The 24,728-nt window shown below is 36.2% G+C and overlaps 2 protein-coding genes and 1 long non-coding RNA gene across 4 annotated transcripts; 1 reads left to right on the plus strand and 2 right to left on the minus strand.

The window, feature by feature from the left end:
* The first annotated feature begins 1,196 nt into the window (after positions 1-1,196).
* LOC130990923 (probable calcium-binding protein CML46) lies at positions 1,197-1,754 on the plus strand. Its single transcript, XM_057915148.1, has one exon. The coding sequence runs from the start codon at positions 1,197-1,199 to the stop codon at positions 1,752-1,754; it is 558 nt and encodes a 185-aa protein (XP_057771131.1).
* A 9,559-nt stretch (positions 1,755-11,313) lies between these two features.
* LOC130989555 (uncharacterized) lies at positions 11,314-14,127 on the minus strand. Its single transcript, XR_009090682.1, has 3 exons — positions 13,884-14,127; positions 12,257-12,335; positions 11,314-11,654 (listed from the first exon to the last, which is right to left on the minus strand). It is a non-coding gene; the product is annotated as an uncharacterized LOC130989555 (long non-coding RNA).
* A 2,137-nt stretch (positions 14,128-16,264) lies between these two features.
* Positions 16,265-18,231, minus strand: LOC130989556 (transcription factor CSA-like). Of its 2 annotated transcripts, none has more exons than XM_057913527.1 (3): positions 17,718-18,231; positions 17,308-17,634; positions 16,265-16,654 (listed from the first exon to the last, which is right to left on the minus strand). In XM_057913527.1, exons 1-3 carry the CDS (start codon positions 18,112-18,114, stop codon positions 16,497-16,499), a joined length of 882 nt encoding a protein of 293 aa, XP_057769510.1. In that variant the 5' UTR covers positions 18,115-18,231; the 3' UTR covers positions 16,265-16,496. The 2 variants fall into 2 exon arrangements, with proteins under 2 accessions (XP_057769510.1, XP_057769509.1); XM_057913526.1 differs by having other exon boundaries at positions 16,265-16,657.
* Between the last annotated feature and the right edge of the window lie 6,497 nt (positions 18,232-24,728).

A 24,728-nucleotide genomic window follows, 5' to 3' on the forward strand; every position in this document is an offset into this window, starting at 1 on the left:
ACGTGAATTCAAAAACATTAAGTTGTGAATTTATAAATCTGATTGTGAAATCAAGAAAATTAAGTTATGAATTCAATAACAACAAAAAAAAATTTGGCTTGAGGGTGGATGGTCGGGGAGAGGGAGAGGGGGGCAGGGGAGGGAGTAAAAGAATTTTTTTTTTTGTTTGGGGGTGGGTGGTAGGGAGGGGGGTCGGGGGTGGGCAGAGGGGAGAGTAAAAAAAAATTAATTATTTTTTGGCTTGGGGGTGGGTGGTCGGGGGTGGGTGGTCGGGGCTGGGGAGTGAAAGATTTTTTTTTTTGTTTAAATTTAGTCTTAGGGGTAGTTTAGTCATTTAACACAAAAGAGTGGGTAATTTTTAAGTTTTTATTTGAGTGGGTAAATTTTAAGTTTATTAAAAGAAAATAGCTACTTTCATATATTGACTCTTGATATTTTATATAAATATTGAATTTAAAATACAAACATTATATCTATTTAGGAATTAAAATTTAAAATAATTATCTCTCAAGTCTCCTCTAGATCTATTTTTTAATTATTTTTTATTTCATTTTTGTTTTTTTCTTTTAACTTGTTTTATTTTTTTAATATCGGTTTTTATTATTATGAATTTTTTCCTATGTTCAACTCAAATATATCAAGTTGAATTATATTTTTTATTATATTTAGAATTCTTTATATGATACCTGAGTTTTGAAATTAAAAGTAAAATAAGAAGCATAGGTTACCATACACGACTCCAACTCATGAATTTCGAGGAACTTTCATTAATCAAATTAAAGACCCTAATTTTCCTGTTGAAGTCAACTACGACTCGCAATAATTCCACAATTGTTGCACTTAAAATAGTATAATACGACTACAAATCCAAATCCAGACAAATAAAATCAGGCCAGCTCCCCATATTAATTTCCAAGATTTCCCACTCAACAATAGAAATTTCCTATATACTTTAACTAATTCCCATTTTGTGACCATTCTAATCAATTTCCACCTTCACCACCTGCACCACACAAGCAGCTTCCTCCACTTTGAATTCTCAAAATCTCTCTCTGTGTCTCTCTCTCCCTCACACACACAAACACACACATGTTTATATACTATATAAGGCTAGCTGATCAGACCTCAAAGTCTTCAAATCATCTCCAACAATTAAACTCAAGTTTTTTTGCTTGATCATATCGTTGCCCTAAAACATGTCTGCAGTCACCAATTTGAACGAGTTCCCACTTCACGAAATATCCACAAACATGAGCACCATCAAATTGTGCCTTCTGATAGTGGGGCTGATCAAGTTCTCGCTGGTGCAAATCCTCCTCCACAGGAGAAGGATCTCCCTCTTCTTTCGATCATCGGAACCCCGCGATCATCGCGATACGAAGAAAACTGCTGCTGCTGATGATGATGATGAGAGCGTGTGTGGAGGAGAAGACGTGGAGATGATCATGACAAGGTTGGGATTTTCTGGGCAAGAGAAGCTCCCTGCGAAGATGGGCGCGGGCGAGATATTCCAGATTTTTGAGGAGAGAGAGCCGAGTTTGGGTGAAGTGAGAGAAGCTTTCGACGTGTTTGATGAGAAGAGAGATGGGTTTATAGATGAGAAGGAGCTGCAAAAGGTTATGTGTGCTCTGGGATTCAAGGAAGGAATGGAGATGGAGAATTGCAGGAGAATGATTGAGGCGGTTGATCAAGATGGAGATGGAAGGATTGGTTTCCATGAGTTTCTCAAATTCATGGAAAATACCTTTGCTTAGATTTTTTTTCTTTTCTTTTTTTGGTTGCAAGAGAAATTGATGATTACCTGTAAAACCTTAGGAGAAGTTGGTGGAATTAATTCTTTCTTTAATCTACTGATTTTTTTATTATCTCAATTTTGGTCCAAGTAAATTAATTTCAATGTAAAAGGATTACTTACTTTCTTTTATTGTAAGTGGAGTTCGGGTCTCATTATTATTATGAGTGGAGTATGTGAACCATACTGCTAAAATTGAAGTGAAAATTATATTGTGGACGGACCAAAATTACAAAAGTGAAAACGATATCGTGGACGAATGTGATATATATTATATTATCAAAATAAGACACTATGTCGCAATCAAGACCTCTATGTCACATAAAGGTGAGAAAATACATCGCATGTGGGCGGAACTTCTATATCACCTACAAGTGGAAAAATATTATACTCTCACTGCACAAAAGGTAAATACATATCATCAAAATAAGTCACTACACCGCACGCAAACGAGACTTCTACACCACACAAATGTGAAAAGAAAAAAATACTATATTCATGCAGACCAAATATCTACATCACATAAAAGTGGAAAAATATTATACTTTCACCGTACGCAAGCGATATCACACAAAAGTAAGAAAGTACTGCATCGCATGCACACGAAATTGAACTTAAGATCTATAACAAAAAAATAGTCTTCAAATATTTCAATTTTGCCATTTTTTTTAGGGATCAATTTTGCCACTTGAATCACGGTGTTATTGACAAAATAATTACTACTTACTTTTGATGAAGGGTAGTGTCGGGGATATGCAATAAAATAATTACTTACTTTTGGTGAAGGGTAATGTTGGGACATGCGCGTGTGAGCTTGATCGTTTGAAAAAAATGTACAAAAACGTGCTTTAAAAAAAAAAAAAAGATTTAGACTATATATCGCCTGTGAGTAGGCATGTGTGTAGGGATGTTAAATTCAACGCTAAACTTATACGTACATTGGACCCATTAGATTGAATAGCCAAAAGATGAATAGAGTTCAAAAAAATTCGTATGATTTTTGTTTTCCAAAAAAAAAAAAAAGAATATTTTGGTAATCTAATAGAATTGGTCGAAAAAAGATTGACTTAAAATTGAGTGAGTTGACCGAACCAATTTTTTTCTCCTTACTTAATTTCAATATATTAATTTTCTTTTAAAAGTTAATAAGACTTTTCTCCGAATGCTGTGGAATGCATTTTTATTTAATATGTAAAATTATACTTATTATTTTACTTTTCTGTCTTCTTAGTCCAATTATTAATATAAAATGTTTAACGTGAAAATTAAAAAGATTATTAGTATTTGATAAGAAAGGAGAATTAGTCCAATCAATTCTAAAAAAAATGTGGTCAATTGAAAGAGTTACGGAGTATTTTATTATGTAGTCAAGATTGAAACAACTCTTACTCCCTCCGTCCCGCGAGTCTTGACACGTTTTCCTTTTTGGGCCGTCCCACGAATCTTGACACGTTTCCTTTTTGGGCAATAATTATTACCTTCTCTCTCCTACTTTATCACCTTTATTATATTCTCTCTCATACTTTATCACTTTTATTAACTTCTCTCTCCTACTTTATCAATTTTATACTTTATTAATTACACACTTAAAACACTAATCTACAACTCCTTAATTCCCGTGCCGAACACAAACGTGTCAAGACTCGCGGGACGGAGGGAGTAACTTTTTGTGTATTTATTTTTCATAATATAAAATCATTAAAAGAAATATATAAGTTAAGCTCTCTAAATCGATTTACTCGACGAATTAGCCCAAATCTCAAATCTCAAAGGTTCCATAACCCATAACGACTCATAAAAATCTATAATTCACTGTTAGGTCGAGGACCCAACTCGGGAACTCTGACTCCCAAATCCTTACATCATCGCAAAAAATAGCGAAATTCGCTAAAGAATGAGCTACACAATTAACTTTTCTACGAACATGATAAAAATTAACTACGCAAACTTCTTTGACGTGAGAGAAAGCCGAGAACAAATCATCACACAGAGCTTCAGAGCTAACCCGTTCGTCATGAACTACGTGAATCGCAAGCACTGGCGGATCCAAAGTTTGCACCATTATCCAAAGTAAAAAGAGAAATCCAGTTTTTAAAATCCTAAATTCTATCGGCCCAACTAAAAAAATCCATCATCTCTTTCTTTTTCTTTCTTTTGATGGAGCACATCATTTAATCAAATCCATTACCTTCTTAATTAAACAAAAAAGTTGCAAGTACACATCACTTTGGAATGCAGAGTTTTACTTTCTACAGAAAAAAAAAAGGAAAAACAGTTCCAAAGCGTGTTCTTTTTTTTTTGTTGTTGAAATAGTTGAAATAAAGGAGGAGAGTGTTTTTAAAAACGACTTACAACAAGAATAAGTTGGAAAATAGCATGGAAAATCAAGCTTTAAATAATTGTTTGATTATTTTCATTAAGAAAGATATATTTCTACAAGTTTCTAATGACGAAGTTATCAAACACTTTGAAGAAATGAAGACTCATCGAAAAATAAATTAAATAGTTATGTAATTTTTTTTGTTTTTTGACAATATTTTAAAATGTATTATTTTTAACATTAAATATATTTTCCTTCTATGTTTATGAAATTATTTTTTGCACCACCCTCAATTTAAAATTCTTGGATCCGCCACTGGTCGCGAGGAGGGAGTCCGAAATAACCATAACTGGACCCAAGTCGTGATGGATACACTGACCAATCCCAATGAGCATAGCATGCAACGTTTATCGTGGTTCTATTTCTAATGTAGTAGTAATATCTTTTGTTTACTTTTTTTTTTTTAATTTATAAAATCTACTGTTTCATGCTCTCTAGTACTGAAATTTTAATATAAGCAGTATAGTTTATCTATTAATTAGCCAAAGCAAGCTAAATTCACCAATAGATACGTACTTTAGTTTTTACTAATAGATTATTCGAATTTATATTTAAATTGTGTATATTCTACAAAAAATATTGTGATCTTCTACTATCATCGGTTACCACATGATTTATAAGGTAGAATATTATGTTGGAAATATGGAAAATATATATGTGGGAGAATTAATTAATTTGGAGAAAGTTTAATTAATAAGTGCACTTGTGTGAGTGGACGTGGAAATGAAAGAAAAAAGGGAACACTTTTTTTATTTTTTAAGCTTTAACTTGCTTTTTCTCATTCACTATACTTCACACATTACAAATGAACATATATAGTATCAAATGTCGGTTTATTAGCCGACTTTAAGAGGTACTAGAATTGTCTAGTATTACAATATTCTAGATAATTCATGCAAGTTGCATTTATAAATTAAATTCTAGATTATTCTACTTAGCTCCTATTTTTATTCTTGATTCTAGATTTTTCTTTTACAAATCAAGTTTTATATTCCAACACTCCCCCTTAAACTTGATTTGTCATTCCGAGCAAAACTCTGATCTTGACGAAATCCTCAAATTTGAGCGGCTTTGTAAAAATATCGGCAACTTGATCATGTGATTTTACATACTCCACTTGAACCTCCTTCTTCTCAATGCATTCTCTGATGTAGTGAAAGCGGGTGTCAATATGCTTGCTTCGATTATGAAACACCGGATTCTTTGAGAGCGCGATTGCCGACTTGTTATCCACACAAATAGTTGTTGGCTCCTTTTGTGGCCATCCGAGCTCTTCTAGTAAACTTCGTAGCCAAACTGCATGGCAAACACTGGATGTAGCAGCCACATATTCAGCTTCACATGTTGACAGTGTGACTATAGGTTGCTTCTTCGACATCCAGGTGAAAGCAGTATCTCCCATGAAAAATACGAATCCGCTTGTACTTTTCCGATCGTCATTGTCTCCGGCCCAGTCACTATCACTATACCCGACAAGATTATATTGATTAGTACTTGAGTAAAATAGGCCGTAGTTGAGCGTACCTTTGAGGTAGCGAAGAATTCTCTTTGCCGCCTTAAAATGCGTAGTGGTTGGATTCTCCATATAGCGACTCACGAGTCCTGTCGCATAAAGAATGTCCGGCCTTGTGCAAGTTAAGTGCCGTAAACTTCCAACCAAGCTCTTGAACAATGTCGGGTCCACTTTTTCTCCTCCATCATTCTTGGATAATTTTATCCCGCATTCCACTGGCGTGTTGATTGCTTTGCAGCCCTCCATTTTGAACTTCTTGAGGATTTCCTTGGCGTATCCTTCTTGTGTGATGAAGATCCCATCTTCGAGTTGCTTGACTTCCACGCCGAGGTAGTATGCCATCAGCCCAATGTCTGTCATCTCAAACTCCTTTGACATGGCCTTCTTGAACTCCTCAATCATCTTTGAATTATTTCCTGTGAAAATCAAATCATCTACATACAAGCACACAATTAATATATCCTCCCCATTGACTTTAACGTAGAGGGCATGCTCGTGAGGGCATTTGGTGAAGCCATTCTCCTCCAAGTACTTATCGATCCTGCTATTCCATGCCCTTGGTGCTTGCTTTAGTCCGTATAGGGCCTTCTTCAACTTCAAGACTTTATCTTCTTGCCCTTTCACCTCGTAGCCCATTGGCTGCTTGATATAGACTTCTTTGTCTATATACCCATTCAAGAAGGCTGACTTGACATCCATTTGATAAATCTTCCATCTATTTTGGGCTGCAAGAGAGAGTATTAGTCTGATAGTTTCTAAGCGAGCGACGGGAGCAAATACCTCATCATAATCAATTCCAGCTCTTTGGCTATATCCTTTTGCGACGAGCCTCGCTTTATATCTTTCCACTTCACCCTTGGAATTCTTCTTAACTTTATACACCCACTTGACACCAATAGCCTTGTGCCCTTTCGGTAGTGTCACGAGCTCCCACGTATCATTCTTCTTTATGGCCTTGATCTCTTCATCCATCGCGACTCGCCAATTTTCACTATCTGCTGCTTCTTCAAAGCTAACAGGCTCACAATCAGCAAATAGGCAAAATAAGGTAAGATCTTCTAACCTTTCAGTATCCTCATATATCTCGCCCAAACTCCTTGCCCGTGGTGTGGCTCTTTCATTTAAGAAAGATGGTGGCGAGTCTTCAGTAACTGGCACAGGTGAAGCTGGTGGAGTTACTGGCTCTTGTTGGACTTCTCCAACTTGCTCTTCTGCTCTTTGTTCTTCTAACTGTGGGATGAAGGTGAAGTCACCGTTGGAGCTGAAATCCCAAACTCCTTCTTCGTCGAACTCCACGTCTCGACTTATCACTGTTTTCTTGGTATTTGGATTATATAACTTATAGCCTTTAGAGTTAGAGTCGTACCCGATAAAGATGAATGCTTCACTTTTATCATCGAGCTTCTTCCTTCTCTCATCTGGTACATGCACGTAGGCTTTACTTCCAAATACCTTTAGGTGGGAAATTCCTGGCTTTCTCCCGCTCCAGGCTTCTTGTGGAGTCATTCCCCACACGCTCCTTGTCGGCGATCGGTTGGACAAGTACACCGCGCACACCACTGCTTCGGCCCAAAACTCTTTAGGCAGATTCTTCGTCTTTAGCATGCTCCTCGCCATCTCCATGATTGTCCTATTTTTTCTTTCTGCCACTCCGTTCTGTTGGGGGGATCTCGGAACACTCAGGGGCCGCCGAATTCCATTTTCTTCGCAAAATTCTAGAAACTCCCTTGACGTGAATTCTCTGCCTCGATCGGTCCTCAGGGCCTTGATTTGTCGTCCGCTCTCCTTCTCGACGGCAGCTTTGAATTTCTTGAATGCATCAAATACTTCTGATTTCTGCTTCAAGAAATATACCCACGTTTTTCTAGAAAAATCATCAATGAATAGCAGAAAATAATTATTTTTACCCAGGGAGCTTGGATTTATTGGCCCACACACGTCAGCATGAATCAACTCCAGTGGCTTTTGAGCTCTTGAGCTTGACTCCTTTGGGAACGGCTTTCTGAACTGCTTCCCTAGTAGACAACCTTCGCAGAGTTGATCGGGATGCTTGATGGATGGTAAACCTCTCACCATCTCCTTCTTTGACAGCAACTCCAAACCGCCAAAATTTAAGTGCCCAAACCGAAGATGCCACAACCAAGACTTATCTTGGTAACACGCTTTTAGGCATTTTGCCATGTCATTTCGAATATTCAATAAGAACATTCTATTTTCAGACATTGGCACCTTGGCAATAAGATTATTTTTGCCATCTCTTATTGAAAGGTTATAATCTCTCATGTGAATATCATAACCTTTCTCCAAGAGTTGTCCCAAACTCAAGATATTATTTTTCATATTGGGCACGTAATAAACATTGGAAATAAATTCATGACTTCCATTCTTCAAGCGGATTAAAATTTTTCCTTTTCCTTTAACTGGAATTTTAGATTCATCACCAAAGGAGACGTTGCCACTTACCGACTCATCGAGCTCCACAAACATATTTCTTTTCCCGCACATGTGGTTGCTTGCACCGGTGTCGAGGTACCACGTGTCATCTTGTCTTCCAGCTTCTCCTTTATATGCCAGAAGCACACTACCAATATCTTGATTTGTACTTTCGGCGTAATTGGCCTTCTCTTCAATCCTTACTTTTTCACTTCTGCACTCGGAAGCATAGTGCCCAAATTTATGGCAATTATAACACTTTATTGAGGATTTATCGTACCTCGACTTCGGGTTGCTCCTCCCCCGACCACTTGTAAACTCATTTCTTTCACCACTGTTGACGAAGCCTCCTCGTCCTCGTCCACGTCCACGGCCTCTGCCTCGATCTTGTCTTTGACCACGTCCTCTCCCAGACTGTCCATAGCCATTGCTCGGACCTTCTTCTTTCTCTTTCGGGCTTACTTGCAACTTTAAAAGTTGCTCTGAAATCTCTTGCTTCTTCTTTTGCTTCTCCTCATATGCTTGCAACGACCCCAACAAAAGATCGATTGTCATCTCCTCCAAATTTTTAGTTTCTTCGATCGTCACCACAATGTGCTCAAACTTTGGGGTTAGCGAGCGCAATATTTTCTCAATAATTCTTACATCCTCCAATTTTTCACCATTTCTTTTCATTTGATTAGACACCGCCAAGACTCTTGAAAAATAATCTGATATCGATTCGGACTCTTTCATATGCAAAGACTCAAACTCTCCTCTTAAAGTTTGAAGTCGTACCTTTTTTACTTGCTCCGCTCCTTTGCACGCGTTCTGGAGCTTCTCCCACGCTTCTTTGGCGGTGCTCGCGTTTGAGATTTTCTCGAAATCGTCGTCCCCCAGCGCTTGATAAATGAGACAGAGAGCTTTTTTATCTCTCTTTCTCGCATCTCGCAATCTATCCTTTTGTTGTTGGGATAGTGCGGCCTCATCCTGCGGCTCTTCGTAGCCGTTCTCCACGATCTCCCAAACGTCGTGGGCTCCCAATAGCGCCTTCATCTTGATGCTCCAATTGTCGAAGTTGCTCTTGTTGAGCATGGGGACTTGAAACGATTGTAAATTCGCCATACCACAAGTAGAATCTTGTGGCTCTGATACCACTTTGTTGGAAATATGGAAAATATATATGTGGGAGAATTAATTAATTTGGAGAAAGTTTAATTAATAAGTGCACTTGTGTGAGTGGACGTGGAAATGAAAGAAAAAAGGGAACACCTTTTTTATTTTTTAAGCTTTAACTTGCTTTTTCTCATTCACTATACTTCACACATTACAAATGAACATATATAGTATCAAATGTCGGTTTATTAGCCGACTTTAAGAGGTACTAGAATTGTCTAGTATTACAATATTCTAGATAATTCATGCAAGTTGCATTTATAAATTAAATTCTAGATTATTCTACTTAGCTCCTATTTTTATTCTTGATTCTAGATTTTTCTTTTACAAATCAAGTTTTATATTCCAACATATTAGACTATTTACAATATAATTTGACAATAAAATTAAATAGCAAACTATGTCTGAAAAAATAATAATTTCTCATAAATAAAGAAATAAGGTTTTACAATATCTAGCAACTCTAAAGCATAATATTCTACAGTATATAAACCCTAAAAAAATCATTATTGATATATATTTTAAAAAAAAAGTATAGAAATATATCTACATTCACAAGTGTCAAATATATGTATATATGTATGTGTTTCCAGATACTCTCTGTATATTTTACATTTAAATTATTCTTTATGTATGTGTGTGTGTGTTACATACACGGTACACTCTCTTTGTATAATATCCTACTATTCGTCCAACTAAACATAACTCAAATTTTTATTTGGATTGTATATTTAAAGATAGTTTATTTTCATAAAAGACAATATTTAATTCTTGAAAAAAATGTGAGTCCTACCACTTCTATCCAATTTGTATATTTTTCTTAATCTCTGCGCGTTGAAAATAAGTGAGTCATATTTAGTGGGACGGAGGGAGTATAATCTTAATAAATCTACATTGTCTCTAAACTAAAAATCAGCGACACGATTTTTATCCCACCACTATTCTCTATTTTCTTAACGGTGTAATTCTGTTTTCTAATAATAATAATAATAATAATAATAATAATAAATGCAAATCTAGTCTACAACGTAATTAAGTACGCACGTACTGCTGACTCAAGCTTCCTTCAACCTAATAATTAATCTTTAATTTGTGGTTAAATATAGTACTACGATAAAGGCTATGTGCTACTGATATAGGAAATAATTTTCGAATTATATTTTGATGATCATTATTGATCATTAATGAAACTAAAATTATTACTATTTATACATTGAAAATTCTCACCAGTACTTACTTATACCTCCCAAAGTGTACATTACATGTATTTATTTTGTGGTCAACTTAGTCTACATTAAGGAATAAGGAGTATTTCCAATTGAATTGAATTACTGTACAGAAGGAATTGAGCTACAAAATAATTCAGTCAATACATCAATGAGCAATAATTAGTGAGTCGTCTCTTTCTCTTTTAACTTTTGAGGTCGATATCTTTCCATTTTTATTTTCAATTATATTCACTAATCTTAAGCTTATTTATTTAAAGTAATATTATACTTGTGCCTATTTGGGGATATATATATATATATATATATATATATATATATATATATAGGGTGTGGTTCTAGAGAGAACTACATTATATGTGAGAACGTGAGAACCATCAAATCTAATGCATTCACAGTAAAAATTAATGCATTCGCTGTTAAAATTAATGCACTCAAAAAAATAAAAAAAATTGCTCCCTTCAGGATTCGAACCCAGGATCTGCATTCATCCAACAAGATGATACATCCACCGTAAATCTTGATGATCGAATGACTGAAAATAGTTCTCCGTTCTTTTTTTATTTATGGTTCTTTCTTGAACCTCTCCCTATATATATACATACATATATATATATATATATATATATATATATATATGGGCGCGCTCCAGTGAGACCCCCTATTTTTCGTGTAACATGAGTACAATGAATAAGACATATAATACTAATTAACAAAACGTATATCTAATGAACAAGATGTATATACTGATGAAAAATAAAATTTAAAAAATTCGTAATGAATAAGACATATATACTGATGAACAATGCAGTTGTCACACCCCAATTCTTGAATGAATAAATATAATCGAGGTGCAACTAATTCATAGAAATAAACAAGGAACAACCTTGTTAAGACTCGAATAATAAGATAACGAGTCGGGCTAGGCCCCTTTGGATCACAAGTTTTGTTTCATGCTTCTGATAACCAAAATTCATTAGCATAAAACTAGGAGTTAAGTGCTTAGGCTCAATCATAGATGTCATTCTAAATCTGATATGAAAGTCTTAAGTTGAGAAAACAAAAGACAAAATATTATTTACTGCTACAGCGGAAGTCTTAAAAGGAAGTTGAACCCTAGCCTCAGCTCAGTCCCGTCAGCACCGGCCAGCCAACCTGAAAACATTTGAAAGTATTTTTGGGCTAAGTACTAATGTACTCAGTGGGCATGCATTTTCATAAACATTTCATATTTTCGTAAAGACAGTTTATCCAATCATAATTTACATAACTTAGAAGGTTTTAAAATGAAATAACTTCTAAGCATGTTAAAATATTTTCTTTCATTTGTGCGCACATGTCACACTCCCTTTCCGTTACTCGATGTGATCCCGGACCTTTTAGCCACCGACGGATCCATTTCTCATTCTTACTTGAACTGAGGGCGTAACCCAGTCAAGTTCCCATTTGGGACCCAATGCTCCGGAACACATCCCGTCGAGCACCCTTATAACGCCTCATACATACATGATTAGTGCCCGAATGGAGATCAACCCACCGAGTCAGCTAATAGGTGTACACAATTCTCAAATAACGTGTTAGGTCAAGAGAGAACCTCGATCGATTCATTGTTGCGAGCCTTAAACAGAGCAGAGTGCACATAAACATTTTATTGGATAAACAGTTTTCATTACATTAAATAAACAATTTGCATTTCATTGAAACATTTGGAGCTTAATAACTCAATCATACTTTGTACATTTGGAAAGTAAGCCCACCTGGATAGGCAAAGCCTGAAGATCATACACATAAAAACCTGTCTTGGGAAAGCAGCGTTAATCCCCCTGGTCACAAAGCCTACAAGAAATTCTATTCTTAATAGGTCTCCTTAATCTTATCTTAAATCATAGAGGACGTGCTAGACATTCTTTGATTCATCACGCCGAGTTCTCAAAATTTAATAAATAATTGAAAACATTTCTCTTGAGTTAAGAACACCAACAATATTCTTACTCGTCTTTCTTTAATAATTGGAATTATAATTAAAACCAATTTAAATACTTTTATTGCAAGTAAAGATGCAACTTCATGTCATGCTTAGCATATAATAAGTAATTTACTTAAAATATGCACATAATAATAATTTAATATTATTATGAAAACTATTCTTTGAATAAATTAATTAAACTAATTAATAGTTCAATTAATTAAAATAGGGCAGCTCAATTAATTTAATTAATCAAGACAGCCCAAAGCTTTAAAATAAAACTGACCCAATAATATAATTAAAATAAGGCCCAGCTGAAAATTTAAAACAAAAGAAAAATCGGCCCAACCCAAAGCCCAAGACTCAAAGCCCAACCCTAACCCAACACCCTTTTCTCCCCCTCCTTCATCATTCACGCGCACACACACATATCATTCTCTCTCTCTCTCGACTGCTCTTCCGCCAACGAGCAGCAGCGGAAACTGCCTTCTTCCCCGACTCCGACGAGTAGCAGCGAATAGCTGCCGCTCCACCGTCCTCCGCTCGGACCCAGTACACCCCTCTCCTCCTCGGCTTTCTAACACACACACCCATACACATGGACGGAGGTAGCACGCAGCAGCCATCCGCCGATCGCGACTCCCATTTCTCTCTCAAAACTCCGGTGGTAAATGAAGCCTTCGTGCTCTTCATCTCCAACCCTCTAGCTTTCATCTATTTTCTTACTCGACCAGATGGACAGCAGCAGCTTCACGCTACCACCGCCGTCTGCCGGCTCACAGGACGCTCACACACGCAGACCATGACTTCCCCTCTGCCCAATCTTTCGCCCTTGGCCGGACAGCAGCAAGCTACCACCGACCGTGACTCCGACCTCTCTCTCTCTCCAGTCGTGGCCGGGCAGCAGCGGCACCGCCGCCGTGCCCTGCCTCCCTCCGCTGAACCCACAGCCGCCCATATCTCTCCACCCCCCTCTCTCTCCGGCCGACAGCAGTAGATGGAGCAGGCTGCCGTCGATTCTCCCTCAGCTCTCTCTCAAATCTCCCCCGTTAACAGATCCGACGGCCCAGCAGCAAGAGAACCGCCTCCGCCTCCCTCGATCCCTTTCAGACCCGACACACGACAACGACTCCCACCCGACAACATCAACGGCTCAAGCACAAACAAGTTCAAGACTCCGACTCTTCGCTTTTCTTCTTTTCTATGCATTCACCGAATATGTAAAATCATTTGACACTTTGATATAAACAAATGCGTGTATGCACAGAATATGTATGCATATGTATTTTTGTAAATGTCATTTGTTCAAAAGTCTTTCAATCCATATGTGAATATAACATAAGAGCAAAATTGTTGCCTGCTATCCATTAGAGATTTGAATACTGGAAAAAGTGCTTTACTGAATTTGGGGTGCTAACCGTGAATAGAGATAAAATGGGCAGAGTGACTTGTAGATGAAGCATTGAGAGCTTTCGGTTGAGGTTGTGGAGCCTGAAAAAGGATCTCACATATTGCTTTCTTTGAAATCTGAAAGATGGACTATGGAAGGAAATCAAAGTTCACAGCTTACCTTGTTCGGTTGTGTTTTTCTTGGTATAAAAGAGAGAGCTTTGAGTTGTGGGAAATGTCAAACTAATATGGCGCATTTGATTTGGTAGAAAAGTTGGGATTGACAGCCTGACTTTTGGGGGCTGGAATTGGGCTGTAGTAGGTAAGTAGGGTGGCTGATGGATATCATAGGGGTATGGGTAGTTGAGGTTATTGATTTGACAAATATAATCCCTCAGGATAAAATTGTCGAAACTGTAAAAATTCTTCAAGGTTGGCTAATTAAAAGCTCGTGAAAATGCTTGAATGTTAAATTAAATAAATATGCAATGCATATAAATTTAATAACTAAATTTACCAAAGCTTTTGTAAATCATTTTTGTTGGAATTAAAATAAATTCATTTTCTTTTATTCGGCGTGAATCATCTTAAATTCTAAGTTTGAAATCTACTCTAAATTTAGCTAGGGAAAAGCGGAGCGTTACAGCAGTATATACTGATGAATAACAAAATTTAAAATATTCTGCTCCCTCCAGGATTCGAACCCTGCGAAAAAAAATCACCCTCCATATACAATATCAGCCATAGGATTGATAAAATAAACGCACCAGATCGTGCCCTAGATCTCACTAAAATTAGGGGGTCTCATTGGAGCGGCCCCCTATATATATATATATATATTGGTAGATGTTCATATAAGAACCACTAAATATAATAAGAACGAGAATTATTTTTAGTCATTCGATCCTCAAGATCTACAGCGGATGCATCATCTTGGTGGATAAATGTAGCACACATGTTCGAATCTTGAAGGGAGCAATTTTTTTTCTTTTTCGAATGCAGTAAATTTAGCAGTTAATGCATTAATTTTTACTGTGAATGTAGTAATTTTAATGGTTCTCAAGTTCTTACAAAAATTATACTATTTCTCACTAGTTTAAGTAATTATCATGTAATTTGAATAGTTTAAAATGAACTACAATAAATTAATATCTTAAAAGGTTCGTTGATTATTTTGAAAAAATAATTCAATTTGCGGATTTTTCATTACTTATTTACCAATCGTGGAAATAAAATCAATTAAGAAATTACCCTTCAAAACCATGTGGATATATATCAACCATATGAATTCTATTACTTGATCAATTAAATCATTTCTCATCATAATTCCATGTTTTACTTTGTTCAATATTGTTCTTCTATATGTGCAATTTCATTATTGAATTCTAGTTATATATCACCTCAATCTTCTTTCATATATTTACCTTATATATTAAATAAATCACATCTATTTGTGTATTTGATGTATATTAGCTAGTGCCTCAAATATATTACATACATTATATATCAACACATTGCTAAAGTTAACCACCCAGCTGCTATAAGTGGCCATTAACTTATTATACTGCTTACATTCATTACTTATATGGATGTAGGATCATAGCAGAGTTCGTTAGTGCTACCAGTCAGTCCCTACCCCATACTTAATCAAGATTAATAAATCGTAATAAACCCTAATTAGATGTTGTCCTCATGCAGGATAACAGAACACTTTGTCTCTAAGGGTGTGTTCTCTTTGGTTGTATATTTATCATGCATGGGAAAAGGAAGGATAAACAAAAGTTTACTTTTTAAATCCTTTCTTTTTTTCCCACATTTTCTACTTGACCCTTACTCATTCCTCATTTACACTACAAATGAGAGGTACACCATTTTTGGATGGATAATATTATCCCTCCTTTGTAGTGTAAATGAGGAATGAGTAAGGGTCAAGTAGGAAATGTGGAAAAATAAAGGAAGGATTTAAATGGTGAAATTTTGTTTATCCTTCATTTTCCCATGATAAATTTACAACCAAAGAGAACGCACCCTAATAGATAAAAATAAAGATAAAAAGACAATCTCGGCCATCTCGATTTTGTTATTTGACTTTTAATTAAACTATAATAATAATAATAATAATAATAATAATAATAATAATAATAATAATAATAATAATAATAATAATAATAATAATAATAATAATAATAATAATAATACTCCCTCCGTCCACGAAATGAGTACCCATTTGTGGACGGCACGGGTTTTAAGAAATGTATGGAGTGTAGTGTGAATAGTTTAAGGGTCCCACTTTTTGAGTGTATTAATTAAAGAGATGTGTGGGGTACACTTGCCAAAAAGGGAAATGAGTACTCATTTCGTGGACGGACGAAAAAGGAAATATGGGTACTCATTTCGTGGACGGATGGAGTAATAACTAACAGTGCTATTCTTTATTCCGACTGGGGGGGCATGTAGAGATTTTCACAATTTGATGATCATATTAAAGACTTCAAGCTAGCTAATAGGAGCAGCAGCAAAATACATGCTAAAAGAAATTAATGAAACTAAAAACAAAAAGAAAAGAAGATTCGCAATATTCGATTTCATTTAGAGAAGCACCAATTTAATTAACTGGAAATCTCTTGTGACTTGCTCATATATCATATAGATCCAACTCCAAGAAAATCTATAAATGTAGGCGCTTCCACACTCTCAACATAACATGGAGCATCTTGGTAATGATCGGCGGCCGACGTCGACGACGATATTGGAGCAGTAAAGGATCTCTGCGACGTTGATCCCGGTGAGTGTGAATTCCCTGCTGCAAACAACCACACGAGTATCATCAATTGCTTCACTAAATGAACCAATTTGTGAGCTATTCATATCTTGACTCGATAAAAGCTCGTTCGAGCTCTTTTGGTGAATCTTGTTAGCTGAACGAGCCAAGCTTGAGTTTGGCAGTATTCAAACTCGTTAGAAAATTATGTAGATACAGATTATATTATCTACATTATAATTGGTGATAACTCTATTAAATCTCTAACGCAGCCAACTTGATTTGTTATAAGAAAATAACGAGTGTATTATATTATGTTAAATAAAATAATCTACATTTAAAAATGACCTAAATAATATTCTAAAGATAAATCTAAATTTCAAAATCATGTTCGAGTTCGAATAAGTTCATGAGTCTCGAGGTATTTTTTAAATAAAGCTCGAAGCTCTGCTCGATAACAAACAAACTAAGCTTGAACACGGTAGTATTTGGCTCGGCGTAACCCTACTAAATGTGCTTCAAATTTTATACAGCAGGGAAACTCATTTGATGTTTCTAGGGTTAGAAATGACAGTGTCGGTGAAGAAAGTGATGATGGAATTCGAACAAACAAGCAAACTAACTAATGTAAAGAATAATCGAACAAGCTAAGGAAGCAAGTAAAGATCAATTTGAGAGAAAGAAATTAATACCATGATTAATGAAGTGTTCATAACCGGAGTGAGATGCATAGTAGTAATTGGGGATTTTTGTGTGATCAAGAGGTGGAGGCTTGGAGCAAGCCCATTTCATCTTCATGTAAGATTTGGATTTCTCTCTGCTCCTCCTCGCCATCAACACATGCCAATGGTTCTTCACCGAGTTGTCGGTTCGACCCGGAAAAAGGCGGGAAATCAGAGCCCATTTGTTCCCATAGATTCTATGAGCCTCCATTAATCTCTCCTCCTCATCCTCTGTGAACGCCTTCTTGTTGATCTTAGGGTCTAGTTGATTATACCATCTCAATCTGCAGCTCTTTCCTACAAATTAATAATGCAATTTATCTTTTCATGATCAATAATGTGTAGTATAAATTTATATGCATATAAAACAAATTAATTACCTGATCTTCCTTCAAGTCTTTCTGCTATGAGGTTCCAATTTTGGGGGCCGTAGGCGGAGACGAGGTCTTTGAGCTTTTCATCCTCTGAGGGTTTCCAGTGACCTCTAGCACAAAATTTGGTGCCCCGATTTTCCCTCTTTTTGCAGCTCGAATTAGGGTTTTCTCCATTTTTCTTGAAGCTTTTGTAGGTTGCTTCTTCTTCTTCTTCCTCCTCCTCTTCCTCTTCCTCTTCTTCGCGGTCGTGGATGTTACTACTCTGAAACCCTAGAATTATCTGATCCGGAGGGTTGGCGGAAAACCCTAATGAAAACATAGGGCTGAGCAGCCTATCTATGAGGGAGGCGCCGCCGTTTTCCCGGTGGCGCCGGCTTATGTGGTGGTGCTGCTGCTGCTGCATGGAAGACGGCGAATTCGAGAAAGACAAAAGGGCAAAATTTTTGCATAGAAAGGAAAAAAATGGTGCAGTAGTTTATATTTGAGAGAAAACTAGAGATGGTTTAGTGAGTAGAGAAGCATGGGGAGGGGGCCTGGGTGTGGCTAATAATATAAGTGGGGATGACCCTTAATTTGACTTGTTATCAACCTCCATTAATGGTTGTACAGTGCCATTATCTGCACCAACTAAAACACTTAATTTAACAGGTGCAGTTCTGATTAATTAATGAGTACTATATATGGTAACGTTGTTTTTTGCAAAAAACAGTACTCTTGTTCTCTTCTCCCTCATTCCTTGGAAGAAAAGAAATGGATAGGTTTAATTATTGAATTATTGAGAGATGTTAGACCATATGTGACACACGTACAATTGTGCAATTGCAATCATGTCCGTCATTTAATCTATGAGATTTAAATGCCAATTTTGACCGAATTGAAGAATATATATATATATATATATGGTTTCTAGCTAGTTTTGATTCTTTTTGTAGTATATTAATTCAACCTATATACCAATGTATAAATGGTTGTATATAATAATATTATACTGAGAATTAAAATAAAATCTTCAATCAGGAACCAATATATATATATATTTGAATCATTGATCTTTATATTATGATGATATACGATTATCATAAAAAGAAACATTCATAAAAATAAGGGTCGGGTGCAGCAGATCGAAGATATATGTGTTCAAAACTTCATGTTGCGCGTGCGGATGGATTTGGGGACGGTGGCGTCGATTAGGGAATCTAAGGTTTCTAAGCCGACAAACTCCGCCATCTTGGACTGGTCCTCCGGCGTGACGGAGTTGTGGTGGCGCGGGAAGGTGTCGCTGGGCTTGAGGGCTTCGACAGAGATGGAGCGGGCGCTGACGAACTGGGCGAGGTTTCGCGAGTAGAAGCGGTGGTTGACGGCGGAGGCATTGGCGGCGCTACTGGAAGAGAAGAGATGCTGAGGGAGATGTCGGCGGTGGATTGAGGAAGAGGTGACCGGCGGCCTCGTCGCCGCCGGAAGAGGAAGTTGGGGGTAAAAAAAAATCGAGCTTTAGAAATTGGGGGTAGAAATTGGAAGATATGAAAGAAATTGAGGGTTAAAAAAAATTGACTAACGTTTGACTAACCGTTGTTAGTCAAACGGGCTTAATTGATTTTTTCGGACTTCGGGGGCTTATTTGATCCAATGTCGACTACGGGGAGCAATACGCTATAGGGGCCTCTACTATAGGGGTGGATCTGCACCTTTTCCTGACCCGAATCCATTCAGGACTCGAGAACCTGCGAATCTAATGGATCTGGACATGAATCTCGTTTTTTTGGACCTAATGGATTTGGACCGGATCCTGACCTAAGTAAAAAAATACGGATATAGATTTGGACCAAGCAGGATTCGATCCAGGTCCACATCTGGAGTTGGTGATGTTGCTGCATGTTGGCGGTAAGCACTCGACGATCAAGAGATTGAGCGCGTGCGAGCTGACAAAGTGTAAGTTGGAGCCGATGAGTACGGGGGCGGTTAAGTTGATGACGGGGGTGGGTTGCTGAAATTATAAAAAAAAAAATAAAAAAAAAATAAGGTACAGATCCACCCCTGAAGTAGTGGGTGCAATTAAACCCAAATGTTAACGGACACTTAACGGCGTTAGGTCAGAGGAGGGAAATTATTCGATTTTAATTAGTTTAGGGGTTTAGTTGATACCCATTCGACTATAGGGGACCAGACGTGAAAAGGGCCACCACGACGGGGGCTTATTTGATACTTTTCCCCCTTTTTAATGTCTAAAATACTTAACTAATTCAATTTCTTAACTAAAAAATTATTAAAGCATTCTTTTACTAGCTAAAATAATCTTGTCACATGTATGTGAAAATGATATGTGGGTCAATAAGTAAGGATGTACAAAATAAGGTAATTATATATATAAATTATGATTTTCAAGTAACAATATTAATTAATTAATTTTTTTATCTGTGTAAAATTAATTAAAATCAAGAGACAATTACCGTTGCACGGTGAGTGTATACATCTCTTTAAGTGATAATAAATGCGTCCAAAATTGCATTTTCTAAAACAATTTTAATTACTTCCATTTTATGTAATCGTACAAATCTTTAGGAAAAAATATCCAAAATTGGTGATAATTACAAATTAAAGCTACTTGCAAATGCTTGCTGTTAGAGTGTCGACCTAGCAGAGGTATTTGTGAGTTTCAAGTACATATTGAAACTCGTTATAAACTAAATTAGTATATATTGACATATATAGAAAGATGTTTAAAAAGGTCTCAAGTTAACGTACAGCTTCAATCCACCAGTGTACTACTCGATCTTAGCACGTTGGGATTAATTTAATCTTCGTAGTCTAGTTAAGCTTACATATATAATTAAAATTTTGTGTGGTGATATGCAGATTAAACAGTAATTCTTCACAATTTAGGTAGAGGCATTAGGAAGGTTGGTATTTAATAGGCCATAGACACCCAAATTCGACAGGTATCGTTAGTTAAGGTTGTTTGCTCGATATTTTCGTTAATTATAATTTGATCGCTGCATCTTATTGTAGGATAAATATTTCAACCACAAGATTTCTATAATTAATTAGGCAGTATGCTACGTACGTAAACTGAGCAGACAGATAAGTAACGACCAAGTCAAACCATTAATCGAGTTAATAATAATTAATAGGGTTAGTTGTAGTTTTTATCCATTAAAAAAAAGCCCCACATAAACTAAAATATATAAATAAAGTAAATGTTATATTAAACCTCAAATTATACTCACGTTATAAAAAATGTCCCAACCTATAAGAAAGATATATTTTTAAAAATCCCAAATTATGAGTTTTGTATCAAAAATGTCACTCTTCCATTCCTCGGTCCCTAAAATCATGATGTGGCTTGCCATATGTCAATGTGTAATTGATATTTATTTTTTTTAAAACGACATGGCACAAAGCGACTTTGTTTTATGCTATACTATTTTTAAAAAAATTAAGTCAACGCTGGATAAATTGATCTTCAAAGCGATTTGAATCAACTGATGTGACACAAAATAATACTCCCTCCGTCCCACCCAAGATGCAACATTTTCCTTTTTGGGCCGTCCCAACCAAGATGCTACATTCTTTATTTGGCAAAAACTAACACTAATTAAATATTTTCTTATTATATTCTCTCTCCTACTTTATCATTTTTTTATTTTCTCTTTCTTACTTTATCACTAATTAAATATTTTCTTATTATATTCTCTCACCTACTTTATCACTTTATTACTTCTTCTCTCCTACTTTATCACTCCTTCCTTAAATCTTGTGCCCAAAAGCAATGTTGCGTCTTAAGTGGGACGGAGGGAGTATTTTTTTAATGATGTTGCATAAAAGTCGTCGTTTTGTGTCATATCATTTAAATAATAAAATATAAATTAGGGTTAATTGCACCAAATATCACTAACTTTGCCCAAATTTCATTTTTCCCATAATTTTAAAAATTCCATTTTTTATCACAGATTGAATTAGTCGTTCATTTTTTCCACGATTTTTTCCCCCCCAGATTGGAGTTGATGTGGCGCTGATGTGGTTCACCGACACACGCCACACACGTTCCACTCCAGCAATTAAAAAAGTTGCATTTTTTTATTATACCAAATATCACGAACTTTGCCCGAATTTCATTTTTTCCATAATTTTTCATTTTTTTTTCATTCTTCACCCACGCTGCCCGGAGCTTCACCAATTTGAATGGTGGCTTGCGATGATTTGCGGGGACAATCCGATTTTGTATTTTCGAGCTTGGGGGCGGAGAACGGCGGAGCTACGACTGGCTTCAGCTATTTAAGCCGATGGAAGAAACAAGATTGATGGGTGGCGGTCTGCGAGATGGATGGCGGCGCGATGGAAAACAGGCTGAGGGCGGCGCAATGGAAGACATAGGACTGGAGGCGCGATGGAAGACAAGCTGCGGTGGGTGTCGACGGCCTACAGCCCCCTGACGGCGAGATGGGTGGCGGCCGGCGAGATGGGTGGCTGCGAGAATGGGATGGAGGAGAAAAAGACAGCCGATTTTTGTTGAAGAGGAAAACAGCCGATTCTTAGGGATTTTTTTTTCTAATTCAAGTGATATTATGGCTTTTTGTGTGATTTTGTTATTTGAGTAATTTTAAATTATTATATATTCCACATTAATGTTATGTGTAAATTTAAATCCACATCAGCGCCACGTCAACATTCCGGTAACCGGAGTTAAAAATTGTGGGGAAAATGAACGACTAATTCAATCCGTGATAAAAAAAATGGATTTTTTTTTAAATTATGGGGAAAATTAATGAAATTCGGGCAAAGTTGGTGATATTTGATGCTATTAACCCTATAAATTATATGGTACATCCGGCGAGCCTCGTCATGATTTTAGGGATGGAAAATGAACATGAGACATTTTTTATACAAACCTAATAGTTTGAGATTTTAAAAAGATGTTTCTTATAATTCCGGATACTTTTGATAAATCAGATATAGTTTAAGGTAGGGTTGTATACGAATCAAATAATTTTGTTCGATTCGGTATTCGTGTTCGAATTTTTAATATATGTATTCGAAAATTTACGAATCGAATCCAAATACAAATAATATTTTTGATTCAGTTAGTTACCAAATACAAATTGAAAATTTTGATATTCGATTCGATCAAATATTTATTATAATATATATATATATATATATATATATATATATATATCATATGTTATTTATAACTATCTAATCTAATTATAATTGAATAGAGATAACTAATGAAATAAACGTATAACAACAACCAACTTAAACCTTATGATTAAATAGATAAGATAATAAATTACAGAGTAATTAAATGAGTTAAACAAAAAATAAAAATAATTAAAACTAAATCTTAATATCTGTAAGCCCTAAACTTAAAAGCAAACACTCACTTTTCTTTCAGTTTCATATTTCTAGGTTGAATATAAAATTTTATATTGTTTAGAATATTATTTTAAATATTTTTTTTTATAAAATTTTGAATTGAATCGAATATTTGAATCAAATACGAATAGTTCGAATATTAATTCAAATCAAATACGAATCAGATTTATTATTCGAAAGGTATTCGAATCTTAAATAATTTCATGAATACAAATCGAATACAGTGATATTCGCTTCGATTCGATTCATTTACGACCCTAGTTTAAGGTTTAATATGATATTTACCCTATAAACAATATCCACTTTTTGAATAACTTGACATATATATCCTTAATGAAATTATAATAAAAAATAATAAAAAATAAAAAATAAAAAAATAAAAAATAAATCCCTCAAACTCACGACCATCTTCTCTCTCTCTCTCTCTCCAAACTTGTTGCCTCTTCTTTCTTTGCGCCACCTACGCCTTCGCCTCATATCATCACTGAGCCAAGCCTCGTTGCCGCTGCATCTCACCTCACCTCATAACGTTATCGTTGCGCCAGCTCTCTACTATCTCTTTTGGACAATCTGTCATTTTCTCCTCCGTCTTCTCTACGTCGCACCTCCATATCTCTATTACGCCTCGCCTTGCCGCCTCATTCTGCCTCGTCATGTTGTTGTCGCGTCTCACAACGTTGAGACTTATGCTGTGGTGCCGCTGTCTTTCTCAAATTTAAGTTGTTTTCAGTGCTCGATGTTTGACATTTGACTCTTGAGTGTCGAGCAATAGTTTAAATTGCTTAACGGATGCTCGACATCCGACGCTTGAGTGTCTAACAATAGTTGCTTGACGCTATCGAGCAATAGTTCAAATTAATTTTTTTCAACATCGATGTTCGACGCTCCAGTGTCTGAGCGACGCTCGAATGCTCGATGCTCGGTCTATCATCAAACATTCGAGTCGAGTTGTATGATGTTGGTGGTGGATTTGTGGATTGGTGGCGTCAATGGCGGATTTGTGATCGATCTGTGAATTGCAAGCAGTCAGTGGTGTAGTGGATGATCTGAGAAGCATAGCAGTGGTAAAAGTCCGACAGTCGGTCGATGGTGTTCGCAGGCCGAACATCGTCGACCGGCTGTGGCACGATGGGTGGGGGGAATTTTTTTTAATTTTATTCAAATTATAATTAACAAATTAATTTTAAAATGATAATCCCTTCGTCCTATAAAAATAGTCCTAATTTTTCTTTTTGGGGTGTTCACAAAAAATAGTCCTATTCTATTTATGAACACTACCTCACAGTAGAATACCCTTCATATATTAACTTATTTATATATTCTACCACATGGTGTGGCATTCTCTCCACTCACAATATAATTAATTATCATTATTAATATTACCTTTAAGGTGAGATCCTTTCTCCACTTATTATAAAAATTTGAAACATGTGGAACCAAAATCAGAAAGCATCGCCGAGGGCCTAGCTTAAGTGGCAAAGTTGAGGCATCTAAAGACTCTCCTTTGTGAGAGGTCTTCGGTTCAATCCCGCTTGCGTGCGGGTAGTTTTCCCACTTTTGTGTGGGTAGTGTTCCCACCTTTGTGTGGGTAGGGTTACGCCTACGTGCAGTTGTTTTTCCACCTTCGTGTGGTGTAGAGGTCTC

The sequence above is a fragment of the Salvia miltiorrhiza genome, chromosome 6 (genome assembly GCF_028751815.1).
Source record: "Salvia miltiorrhiza cultivar Shanhuang (shh) chromosome 6, IMPLAD_Smil_shh, whole genome shotgun sequence".
Taxonomy (NCBI): domain Eukaryota; kingdom Viridiplantae; phylum Streptophyta; class Magnoliopsida; order Lamiales; family Lamiaceae; genus Salvia; species Salvia miltiorrhiza.